Raw genomic sequence first — 12,732 nt, 5'->3', positions numbered from 1 at the left:
TGTGGATATCCATATCCATGGTTTAATAGCTGTTTGTGTCAGCTCTGCAGTGGACTGACCGAGAGGACATGCTTGAAAATGCTTTTCATTCACATAAATCGAACGACGTTCACATACAAAGGGCTCTGGTTCTCTAAGTCATGGGAACCAAACGGACTGCCTTAGTGACTTTGAATGCCATGTGTGGGATTCTGGTCATAACAGAGCCACTGGATCCACTCACAGCAAGCGTCTATAGTCAGTGTTTTTTGTTTAAGTCGTCATTAGTCTGTAAGTGAACAGTGGATGTGACCTAAAATGAGCTCTTGTGGCCCTTGACAGCAATTGCAGTGCTAGCCTCTATGGTTTAAAGCCTATACTTAGAGCTGTGACAGGGTTATTGCTTTCACATGAATTAACACAACAGCTTCCTGTGTTTTTGCACATTGTCTTTGCTGTGAGTTATATATATTTTCCACAAACCAGGCTGCACCTTCAATCTGCATCTATCATATAGTAAGGAATAAAGTAAAGACATTTGTGTGTGTGAAGCAGGATCGCAACGAGAGCTTAAGATTGACAGAAATGCACAGCTGCTTGAATCTGAGCCACCCGAGCACCATCAGGTAGCCAGGCGTTCTTAAATTCTTTCTAAATAGATTCAAAGCCAGCATCGGCAAACTCACAGCTGCTTTAGGATCTAAAATGTGCATCCTTTGTTATTGCATGTTGTAAAACCACCTGCGACGGAAACTGCAGTTTCACAACCTGACAGCGTTTCTGGGCCGCGTGTGAAAACAGTGTTTACATGATGTGATGTGTGAAATAATGCTTTCCTGGAAGAAACCCCTGTTCTTCTGTTGACCTCTGCCAAATCCAATGCCGGGCATGTGAGATAACACATTTTCTCTAGAAGTGGAGTAGCAGCACAGCTTTTTTTTTTTTCCTTCTAATTTTCTATCAGTTACAGCAGAGAGCAAAGTATCATTTTCACTTCTAGTTCACTGTGACTCACTGAAGTGTGCACTCTGTACCACAAGAAGACTTGTTGTGCGATGGGGTGTCAGCAGATGTTGGGTGTGGTCGTGGTTTTGTTAGGGAGCCGAGTGTCCCGTGGATCAGCGACTGACATCAGTAACTGTAACTTCTGACATTTCTCAACAGTATCAGTCGTCCAGCTGATGATACGCGATCCCGTCCTCTAGGGCTGTGCGATATGACCAAAACCTCATCTCCCGATATCAGACATCTATCGTCCGATAACGATGTAAATCACAAAAATGTAACATTTTCTGTAAACTCGTGAATCTCGGGCAGCTCGACTTGCGTGAAGTGTTTCCAGCTGTGCGTCGTGTAGCTGGAGTCGAGTGTTTTAACCGATGCTGAAACGATACATTTTTAGACATAAGTTGTAACGGCGCCGTTTTCTTTGTATTTATTACACGGCGTGCTGCGGGGAGAAGCCTGTTCTAACGTTTGAGTCTAAGATCTATTTTTTAGCACCTGGCGGCTCTTTTTTACTTCTCATCTGTAAATAATCTGCTCTTTCACGTGATTCAGTTTATTTTGAAAAGTCTCAACAGGATCTTGAGCTTTATTGTGAAAGGTTTATGTGGAACATAAACAAGCGGACACGTGATGCTGTTACCTTCATTGTTGCTAATGACAACGCATAAAAACAGGCGCTTGTCCGTCCGTAGTGTGGTTATATCAAATATAAGAGAAAGAGAGAACTTTAAGAAATTAATATAAACACTACAGCGACATCAGAACCATGAACAAATATTGCCGTAAACAGTTTATTTTGCAACACCACGAAACAAACGACAGCGTAAAATGAAACGACAGACGCTTTTATATCGTCATCAGATATATATGGTTATATCGAACAGCCCTACCCTCCTCACCTGAGCTCTGCTTACTTTGATCTCTGTCACCACCCGTGTGTTCAGCATGACTGGTGCACAGTGTGCTATTGTTAACAAGCTGCAATGATAAGCTCGGTGATATCAGTGAGCAGAAAACCTACTGTTCTTGCTTATCTAAGGTTAATCTTTTACTTCTATTGACTGATAATTTTGCAATGACATTGATTTTTTTTAAACCCCACACAGATATACTTAATTATTAATCCCGTCTGCTTCTCAGTACCTTTCCAAGACAGGAACTGCCGTACTGCATAAGGAAGTGCGGGACGGTGACACAGTGGTGAGCTGTGTGGTAGGAGTCGGAGGTATTTAGTATTTAGTATTTATTTATTTATTGTCATTGTCAAGAACAATGAAATTGCGTTTGGGGCTTCCATACAACCCAAAAAAAGAAGAAAATAATAAATACCCCTTAAAACCCAAGTGTACATATTTAACCCAGTGTGACTCCAATGCAATAAGACAATCCTTAGCAATAATGTTCGTAGAAATTCAGACAAAGACCTGAGAAACATGACAAAATACAACAATGCAACCCATTCAATATTATTGTACTGTGAGATATGATATCAGATATGATAGTTATCTATTTAAGAAAGAGGGGGGGGGGGGGGGGGGGCAGGAGGGGGAAGAGAATAAAGATATGATGCACCAATGCAGACCAGTTCATTGCTATTAAGAAGTTGGATATGGTTATTGTCCGTGAGAGGGGGGCAGAGAGTTCAGGAGCCTCACAGCCTGTGGTGGGCTTTGTGTTTGCAGTGTTGATGGACAGGCTGACAGATCGGTCAAGTCTCTGTGGACTGTTCGCAGATGACATTGTGCTCTGTAGTGAGAGTAAGGAGCAGGTGGACGAGAGCTCTGGAAGAAAGAGGAATGAGCCTTGCCCGTGGGGCCGGTTGTCTTCATTAAACAATGAATTTGAGCTCGTCTGTCGAACAGCCAGATTAGCAAGAAGATTACATTTTATTTTCTTTTTCATCTTTTAGTTGAATCAGGATGAAAAGTTGGAAATTTCTAGTTTCTTCTGAAGTTCCTTCTTGTCCAGCCTTTAGCTGCTAAACAAAGTCTAAAAGGGGAAAATGGGCTTAGATTCAACGCAAAGTGCTTCTAGTTGCTATTCACAATTTAAGTATATATCTGCTGAATACAGCTCAAAGAGAGGCACAGCGGTGCTGGTTCAGATTATTCAGAAGCCAGTTTCTGTTTTCTTTTCCTTCAGCTGAGCCAGCAATTGTTCATTTATTGTGAGAGCGAGCGAGCAGCAGACACAGAGAAAAAAGCTAAGAGGCAAAAAGCTGCATGCAGAGCGTTTTCACACACAAACGATCACCTGTCTCACTGCTTCATGCTTTTTCTGGGTAAGAAGATACAGACTTATCATTTGTCTCCATTGTAGCGGCTGTATTGTGGTACCAGCATTCAGAAGGGAGGGGTAAGGACTAGAAACATTTAGCATTTAGTGGAAGTTGCTGGTACGGCTCACGCCAGCGTCACCTTTGTCAGCCAGCTACAAAGCCTGATTTCAAACACTCGCCACGCTGCCTGCGTCGGTGTAAAGGAGGCAGCGCTGACAATGAAGCTTTAGGACATAAACATCATCAGTGAACGAGTTATTGTGCGACGTCACACTTTCTCTTGTGATGCACTGACTTGACGCAGTCAGCTGAAATTTGTTTTTCACCAGTCACAGCGTAGATAAGGTTTTACGGCTTCAGTCTGCGTACGCAACCATGTACTTGTCTGTCTTGTTTGTATTATCGTGGTTTTACCTGGAAGGGATGGGAACACGCTTTGCATGCTGAAGCATGACTAATTTGTTTGGCTAGCCTTGTCCTCCAGAAAAGGCTTCGGGCGTTTACAGTATGTGTTGTACTGCACGCTGCCAGGTTGCAAGATCTCAGTAATCGCGTACGCGATAGAGGAGAACTTTTCTCACCCCCAGTTTATTTTTCCATAACAGCTTTTATCTGTGTAATTAGCAGAGAGGTATATACAGCCATGTCATCTAAACATGCAGCAGCAGCAGCTTTGGGTTTAATAAAGACAGAAATATAAACCTGTTACTGAGAAAAAGGAAGCTGCTGGTCCGACTGCGCTCTGACTCTGTGTCTTTATGGGGAAACAAACAGAAGACACAGCCACTGTTGCACCAGTCCCACCAGTTTTACTTTACAAATACATGCCTGAAAACAAACATTGTGATTTGTTTGCATGAGCTGAAAGTGCTGTCCTTCAGCTTTCTGTTTCTTTGCCTTGTCTGAATCACAGCTTTGTACTTGTGATGGCGTCGCCTTCAGGAGCTGCTCAAATGTTGTTCTTTTTCATTTCAAACATGCATCATTGCCAAAACTTTGTGGTCTTGTATAAACCTGCTCCTGCAAAGACTAATGATACACTGACTGTAAGTTTCTGCCCTGGTGTTTTTCAGATTGCGCTGTGAACGTTCACAAGAGCTGCAAGTCTCTGCTGGGGGAGTGCACCAGCAGCAAGAATAAGGTAAACACTCGAAACACGGCGAGCAGCCACGATTAGGCCACGCTGGGTTTGATTGCGCTCTACAGGCCTGGACTTTAATGTGATGTTGCACGAAGGAGTTGCATATCACTTCCTGTGTCCTCTTCTGTGGTTCGATTACCATTAGTGCTTCTGTGCAACGCTGGCAGTGATGACACGTAGAAACCTTCAGACGGGATTTATTTTGTCAAGCATGAGAAATCTGGAGGAATGTTTATGTTAAAATGACTTTTGGATTGATGATGAAACGAGAATTTGCTGTTTGACCGTGACGGCAGGATTCAGTGTTCACTGTGACGGTGAAGCGGGCGTAAACAGAAGTGTCGATGATGATGCTGCTGCTTGTAATTTCCACATTCAATACGAGGGCTGTCGAAACATTTTGCAACAACCGCGCCCATGACTCTCAAACATACACCGTCTCTTATGCATCTGCACAATATGAGCTCACTGGAGCATCAAGAGGACTTATCCTAGTCTACAAGTCATACTTCTTAAAAATTATTTTTGGGGATTTTTAGCGTTAATTGATTTGATGGAGCGCTGATCAGAAAGCAATTCAATTTTATTTATATAGCGCCAAATCACAACAAAAGACGCCTCAAGGCGGTTCATAGATACAGAGAAAAACCCAACAATCATATGACCCCCTATGAGCAAGCACTTTGGCGACAGTGGGAAGGAAAAACTCCCTTTTAACAGGAAGAAACCTCCGGCAGAACCAGGCTCAGGGAGGGGCGGGGCCATCTGCTGTGATTGGTTGGGGTGAGAGAAGGAAGACAGGATAAAGACATGCTGTGGAAGAGAGACAGAGGTTAATAACAGATATGATTCAATGCAGAGAGGTCTGTTAATACATAGTGAGTGAGAAAGGTGACTGGAAAGGAAAAACCCAGTGCATCATGGGAATCCCCGGCAGCCTACGTCTATTGCAGCATAACTAAGGGAGGATTCAGGGTCACCTGGTCCAGCCCTAACTATATGCTTTAGAAAAAAGGAAAGTTTGAAGCCTAATCTTGAAAGTAGAGATGGTGCATGAAGGGACAGTGACGTGCACGCAGTGACTTGTGTGGACACGTTTCTGGGTTTTAAGCACACAATGTGCTGGACATCTTATTTCAAAGGGCTGTAATGTCCAATTATATCAGGAAGTGGAACAAATAATCTCATTTGTTTTTCATTTGTTATTTTTATTAAACAAACTAAAGTGAAATATAACTCAGACTTTATAAATTCCAGTGTTGTACGTTTTCTGACATTATTTCCTCTTTTTTGTCTCATTCAAAAATGTAAGAGTAAGACAGAAGACTGAGAACAAAATAGGAATCGTAAAAGAAATTAAGGTGGTGCATGAAGCTACTTCATCCCCTCACAGACGCGTGAATCCACTTCTGTCGGGGCGCTTTTCCCGGCTCATTTGCAGCTCGACTTCTTGTTAATAAAGACTAACTGTGTGCAATGTTGTATAATTTTATAATCTGACTCTGTTGATAAAAGCACGAGAAACTGGCCTTAAAAATGTCGTCTTTCTTTATTTTCTCCACGCAGAGAGATACGCTACCGAAGCTTAGCTCATCAGGATCTCCTAACCTCGGTGAGTAGAGCGCTGATGTGCGGATGTGGTGCTCGCCGATCCCACTGACACAGTATCAGTGTAACTATGGGGGTTCATCGATGGCTCAGAAGGTGGCTTTATATGTCTAATTAGAAAGCTGGTTGCCACACCAGAGGATTAAAAACATGAACCCTCAACACATCTGATGGTGGACTTGTCCTATTTCTTTCTGGTGTGTGTGTTTGTGTGTCTGTGGGTCTGCTTCTCTGTGGTGTGTGCGCCTACACACTGAGCATAGGAGGGGGAGATTGGCCTCCAACAGCCGGTAGGCGAAGGTGATGATTAGCCACCGTTGAGAACAGTCAGATTTACTTCTGGTTTACCTTTTGTCCAAACTCTGATTTTGAAATGTTGTTTATGTATCGACTTCATATAAAGACAGAGCTGCTGTACTAATACTGCTATGAAGTGTTGCACAAGTGTCACCTGTGCATTCTGACCTCATTCATCTTACGCTTGGCCACAGGGCGTCATTGTTGAACAAAAGCATTTAGAAAGAAAATAAAAGACTGGGTGAAGCTGCACGTTTTAGTCTTTTTAAAGTCGTTCCTCAAAAGCAAGTGTTAAATCTGAGCAATGGTGCTCTGAGTACAGCTGAGGGGGCTAATCACCCGGTGGTACACAGACGATACTGCTTAGCAGGATGAATATATAAGTGGTTTTGGTCTTTTCATGGGCTTTGCTGACTATGATACAAATGCATTTGCTTTTATTCATCCTAGGAAAACTCACTCATCGCTAATTGTAACATGCAGCAGGTCCGGTTGCATGCGAGCGAACCCACGGGGGACGTGAGCGGCGGCGGCAGCAGCTTAAGTTAATCTCCTGTAGCAGTTGTTAGTCTCTTGTGAACAGCTGGGGGCCTGTCACCCACACCTGGTTTTGCCTCATGTCTTGCCTCCAGCCAATCAGTAGCTTGTGCAGGGGGTCAGGAAGATCAGCAAGAGAGGGAGGAATTGAGGAGGCGTGAAGGATCAGAAAGTGCGAGAAACATCAAAGGGTGTGCGTCTTTCTAGAAGTTACTTCTACTGAGGAGCTCGGGCTTGAAGGGTCTCGTGGGCTGCGTATAAAAGCAGGGTTCGCGCTGTTCTCGGCTCATTGTTTACACTGGTGACCTCGCTCAGTTTGCATTATTGCACTTCTCCTTGAGTCGCTCATCCGATTTGAAGACCTTTGCAATGGAGCTGGTGGTTGCTAAAAGCTCTTTCCAAACAAAGGGACCCTTCAAAGCGTCCTCCGCCTCCTCGTGGGGTCTGTCTGGACGTGTGGGGATGCGAATGTTGATGCACCGCGACATGATCACCTGCAGATTCTTCCGATCCCTGCCGCAATCCTGGCTGAGAAAGCACTGGGGTCGGCTCGGGCAGGACACGAAGAGCTCCTCCTCCGCTCCACTTCGCCGGTCATCTTCTCCTTTCTCTCTGTCCTCTCCTCGTTTGTCCTCATGTTCCTCTTCTGTGTCCTCTAATTGCATCCGATCACCTGTCTCTCGTCTTTATTTCCCAGCGCTAAAAGACCGGGACAGAGAGTGGGATCAGGCAGGCCCGGCCGCATCTCAGGCCCTGGATGGCCATCGAGGTTCGTTCAGTGGCCCAGGCATGACCATTAGTGCGTTGGGATCTAGCGCTTCGCAAACCGCCCTCGCCACCAGCACTTCCACGGCTGCTACCTCCAGCATTGGCCACAACCTTCATTACAACAATAGTTCAGCGTGAGTATGGACTTCATCCACTTCTCCCCTGAAAACCCTTTTTTTTTCTTTCAAAAACTTTCTCACTCGTTTCCTTTTCAAGAGATTTTCTTTGTTTTTTGAGTTGAAAGATTCACAGAGGAGCACAGAGCAGTCTTTCTCTGAAACGTATATTGCTGCACTGTCGATGTTTGCAGGCTCTGCTGTATGTAAATGTCTCATATTTTTAGATTCTCGTCTCTTTAGCTCAAACGATATTTTGCCGTTGCCACCGTAAGATGTTTTTATAGTCGACACTTAAAGGCAGGCTGTCTCTTCTAATATGACGCCCTGTGAAGCTGAGTGTAGACGGCTTGCAGCTGCCTGCTTTTCTGCTGCATGGCTCGGTAACGGGGGGGGGGGGCAGTGAAAGAGTAGGTGGAGAAGAAGAAATCAGGAAAGATTTTCTCTACTTTCTTTGATTTATTTGCTACTTTGGGTCTTTAAACGCACGTGTTGGCTGCTAGCAGCATCACGTTGTTTCCATTTCACCATGTATGCCACCTTGGACCTGTGGTTGTCTTCCCTCAGATCCCTCCCTGGGGAGATGGATGAGACGGACACTCCCCGCTCCAAACGCTACAATGAAGACGCGATTTCCCTCGCTCCTTCGACCACAGAGTCCATCATTGTAGAAGGTGAGCAGCTGAGTGACTGAAATGTGGCTTGAACTGGAATTACTGGAATAACAGTTCCAGTCTCAGTTGGTATCAGTGGGAAATTGTTGACCAGCTTTTCTCAGACTGAGTCTTCTGAGAGCTGCCTGCTCGAGCGACAGCTCACCTTCAGGGCTTTGTGTGTCCTGCTGGTTTGACTTGTGGGTTCAGGACTGACCTCGACCTGTATTCTAGGCTGGAGACTCTATGGGCTTATTTATGAAAGGGCTTCTGCCGATACCCGTTTTATTCCACGCTTTAACAATGTATGACAGGGCAGGATGGTTGTTTTTCCTCACGGTTGTGTTATCAATATGGAGGATGATCACCTATATTATCTCTGATATTAAGAACATCACAGCATGCACTGTGCTCATGGATAACTGATGAAAGGGGCGGAGATCATATGTTGTTGAGGAGGAGTCACACTTTGTTATCGGCCCTTTGAGGAAAGCGACCTTGATGATAACGTGCGACGCGGGTTCGGCATTGCTGGAAGCGACTGTAGCGTGTCTGAACTAGTGTTGCTCGCCTCTGCAGAGGCGACCAAGTTTCCTGTAGTGAGACACAAAGTTGCTACAGATCGTTTAAAAGATGAAAACAAGGCCGCGCGTCGTCTCGGCCGCGCTGATGATTTTATAAACTGTCTCATTTAGGCGACGGGAAATCCTTTAGTTCAGAAGGATGAGCTGTTAAACAGGGACCCTGCACAATAACGGTCATTTAGGAATCGTCATTATTTATAAAATTCTGCACATGTTGAGGTGTCATCATGCAATATTCAGAAGTCCTTTTCAAAATAATTATAACCAACAAAGCAGAGCAGGTGTGATGCCTCTGCTGCTCTCCTCAGATGCTCACTATGCAGCTGTGCGGGCTGATCTGGAGTCTGATGCTCAGGATTTGGAGGCAGACTCGTGGAGTTCGGCGGTTGATCAGCAGTATCTCAAAAAGCACACTAAAGAAACGGCGAAGAGACAAGACGTGATATACGGTAAGTGTGATTTCATTTTTCCTGTACGTGTCCGGCCAGTGAGCCGCCTGTCGCGCGGATCAGTGGGTGCAGACGGCGCTTTGAAAGGCACACTGATTGGGCCGTGCACTTTAAGTGTAACACAGTTGGAATCGCACATTTAATTCGGCGAGAGCTGTAAATAAACCTTAATGTGTAAATGTGTGTGTTTAAAAAGCCTAAATGTAACGGAGTGTGTAGATGAGGGGAAAACCAGGAGCTTTACGCAACATCCAGCACCTCAGTGCACGACACACACACGTGCATTACAGAACATGCGTGTCGTCCTGTAGAGCTGATGCAGACAGAGATGCATCATGTGAGGACTCTGAAGATCATGCTGCGCGTCTACGTCCGGGAGTTGAAGGAGAACCTCCAGATGGACGCAGGAAGGCTGGACTGTCTGTTTCCCCGCTTGGAAAACCTCCTCGACCTTCACACAAACTTCCTGTCTCGTCTCAAAGAGCGGCGGCGAGAAAGCCTCGTCCCGCCCAGCGACAGGAACTACACCATCAACAAACTGGCAGACGTCCTGATCGCACAGGTATGGAGGAGACGCACGCACGCTGATGCCCACCATCGGCGACAGAGCTGACGTTTGTTCTTTGTCCAGTTCTCAGGTGAAATCGGAGAGAAGATGAAGGACAGCTATGGAGATTTCTGCAGTCACCACCCTGAAGCTGTCAGCTACTACAAAGATCAGCTGCAAAACAACAAAAAGTTCCAAAACATCATCCGAGTACGACGCCGACACAGAATTAGCTGCATCATATCACATTAAAGAGGCGTTGGTTACCGTGCAGCGTCAAATCAAATATTTCTGCTTTTGTTCTTGCAGAAAATCAGTCACCTGTCTATTGTGCGGCGGCTCGGAGTGACTGAGTGTATTTTATTGGTGACACAGCGGATTACAAAGTACCCGGTACTAGTTGAGCGCATTCTTCACAACACTGAAGGTATTTCTGCTCCGTAGATCACAGTTACTGCCCAGAACGACTTCGCTGTGTTTAATCATTTCTTCCTCGTTCCTAGCTGGTACGGACGAGCATGTGGATTTGAGTCGGGCGCTGGGTCTGATCAAAGACACCATCGTACGGGTGGACACGTTGGTTAATCTCCACGAGAAGAGCTCCAGGCTCAGAGAAATACACCTCAGGATGGAGCCGAAGGCACAGGGGAAATTCAAAGACGGTCGTGTCTTTCGGAGGGAGGACCTCGCGCCGGGCCGGAGACGGCTGCTTCATGAGGGCACAGTCAGCTGGAGAGCTGCTTCAGGCAGACTCAAAGGTTATCACATAATAAAACTATGACTCCTCTGCTGTCTGTGCACGTGTTCTGGTTCTATAAATCAATAAGCTGTCATTTCTGTTGCTCTTCCTTTAGATATTCTTGCCGTGCTGCTGTCAGATGTGTTGCTTTTGCTGCAAGAAAAAGATCAGAAATATGTATTTGCTGCAGTGGTGAGTACGTCGGTATCTATGAAAATAAAAGGGCATCAAAGAGAAATGTGCTCGGTGTGTTTTGGAAAGAAGGAGCAGAATTCTGCTGTGACGGGCGACAGGTTTGTAAACTCATCGGTTCAGCTCTCATTCTCGTTTCCGCCCCCTCCTCTCTTTTGTTCTTCTGGTCCTCCCAGGATAACAAGCCGTCAGTTATCTCTCTCCAGAAGCTCATAGTCAGGGAGGTTGCCCACGAGGAGAAAGCCATGTTTCTCATCTGTGCCTCTTCCAATGAGCCGGAGATGTATGAGATCCACACCGGCTCGAAGGAGGACCGAAACTCATGGATGACGCAAATACGACAAGCTGCAGAGAGGTAGCTGCAGCAACACACAAACACGCATCTGTTTATCACTCGGGCTAATCCAAAGAAAGTGTTCACACACCTCAATCAAAGCCAGGATCCTTTCCTCATCTGGCTCCTGTCTTCTCCCCCGTTAGCTGTCCTCACACTGAGGAAAGGCTGTTCAGTGAGGAAGAAGAGGCGCGAGCTTCCAGGTTTAAAGAATTTCGAGGTAACTAGAGGCCACAAGGTGGTGCTCGTGTGTTGTCTTACCCTTCAACTATCTAGAAGTCTAGAATATTAAAGCTTGTCCAGGAATGAGTCTTCTGTGTCATGCTTCCCAACTGTAGAACGGCTTAGCCAGAAGGATGCAGTGATCACGCAGGCGCTGACCGAGAAGCTTCAGCTGTTTGCGGACATGGCCGAGTCTGTGGCAGGGCTGGAAGACGCAGCGTCGCGCTCCAGACTTCTGCTTCGAGGAGACTTCTCAGACCTCCAGCAGGGGGAGGTCCTGCTCAAAGGAGCTATCACTGAGGGTAGGACCAGGTCGCATGACAATACGTGCATCTAAGTTTCAAAGGGAATTAAATGACGTTCACACACACGTGTTCTCGTCTCTCAGCTGCTGCATAAATTAGTAGGTTGTAATATTATTGATTTGTTTTGGCTTCAGTGGAGAACCTTCAGAACCTGCTGCAGTCTGGAGTGAGGGAGGGGCCTCCTGCACCCGCCAGGTGGGAGGAAGGAAGCGGCTCTGGGGTTCTGCCCAGGCGAGCCGACACCTTTGGGGGCTACGACAGCAGCCCCGCCATCTTCAACAAGAGTGAGTCCAGCACAGCGCGAGCCGCAAAGAAGTCTGTTTGACGTCACACATACAGGACAGATAAATACACATGAATAAATACATCTGTGGGGACAGTTTACACACAAATCTGGTTGTATGTGTGAAGTTTCTCCTAGATTATGACCGTTTGCCGGTCAGTTTCTTTCCCCCCCAAGCGTTTGTGATTTGTTAATGTGTGTGTGTGTGTGTGTGTGTGTGTGCGCGCGCCAGATGGCAGTGTGAAGAAGAACTTTTCTGCCGAGTCCAGAAACAGAGACAGGAGTCAAAGAGCCAGCTCTGACCCTCAGCTGAAAGACCTCTGTGGCAGCCACGCCCTGGAGCAGACGGTAGGACACACACACACACGCCTCGGGATGAGTCGGTGTTATTTCCTGTAAATAGTAAGAACCAGAGCAAGTCCTCTGGAAACTTCCACGTGCTTGCAGGTGACTTCATCTGTGTCTACATAGATGAAACCTCGATAAACAAATTCTCTGAACATTCATTTGATTCCAGTAAACGTCTCTCCTGGACAGCAGAGCCAGCAGACTCTGTTCAGTGCTCTGAACTAATACTTCACACGTTTCGGTTTTCGTCTTTTATTAAACTTTATTATTCGTTTTTCACGGCTGTTTCCTGGAATCACTTTTGGATTTTTTCACAAAATTAATTCTACTAAACTGAAATTAAA

General features: G+C 45.8%; 1 protein-coding gene across 1 annotated transcript in view; it reads left to right on the top strand.

The window, feature by feature from the left end:
- The window catches only part of arhgef18b (rho/rac guanine nucleotide exchange factor (GEF) 18b), a 30,044-nt gene that overhangs the window by 6,777 nt on the left and 10,535 nt on the right, over positions 1-12,732 (top strand). The window contains exons 5-19 of the mRNA XM_085348804.1: positions 4,339-4,406; positions 5,973-6,018; positions 7,546-7,750; positions 8,300-8,406; positions 9,278-9,418; positions 9,730-9,980; positions 10,050-10,175; positions 10,275-10,392; positions 10,469-10,723; positions 10,820-10,896; positions 11,073-11,251; positions 11,377-11,450; positions 11,569-11,754; positions 11,892-12,041; positions 12,273-12,388. Of these exons, the coding sequence (XP_085204930.1) occupies positions 4,339-4,406; positions 5,973-6,018; positions 7,546-7,750; positions 8,300-8,406; positions 9,278-9,418; positions 9,730-9,980; positions 10,050-10,175; positions 10,275-10,392; positions 10,469-10,723; positions 10,820-10,896; positions 11,073-11,251; positions 11,377-11,450; positions 11,569-11,754; positions 11,892-12,041; positions 12,273-12,388 (2,099 nt within the window). The remainder of the gene's footprint in view (positions 1-4,338; positions 4,407-5,972; positions 6,019-7,545; positions 7,751-8,299; positions 8,407-9,277; positions 9,419-9,729; positions 9,981-10,049; positions 10,176-10,274; positions 10,393-10,468; positions 10,724-10,819; positions 10,897-11,072; positions 11,252-11,376; positions 11,451-11,568; positions 11,755-11,891; positions 12,042-12,272; positions 12,389-12,732) is intronic.

Source organism: Diplotaxodon limnothrissa, linkage group LG23, assembly GCF_057381915.1.
Source record: "Diplotaxodon limnothrissa isolate DT_005_m linkage group LG23, D_limnothrissa_male_GT1.1, whole genome shotgun sequence".
Classification (NCBI taxonomy): Eukaryota; Metazoa; Chordata; class Actinopteri; order Cichliformes; family Cichlidae; genus Diplotaxodon; species Diplotaxodon limnothrissa.
This window is presented reverse-complemented; position numbering and strand designations above follow the sequence as displayed.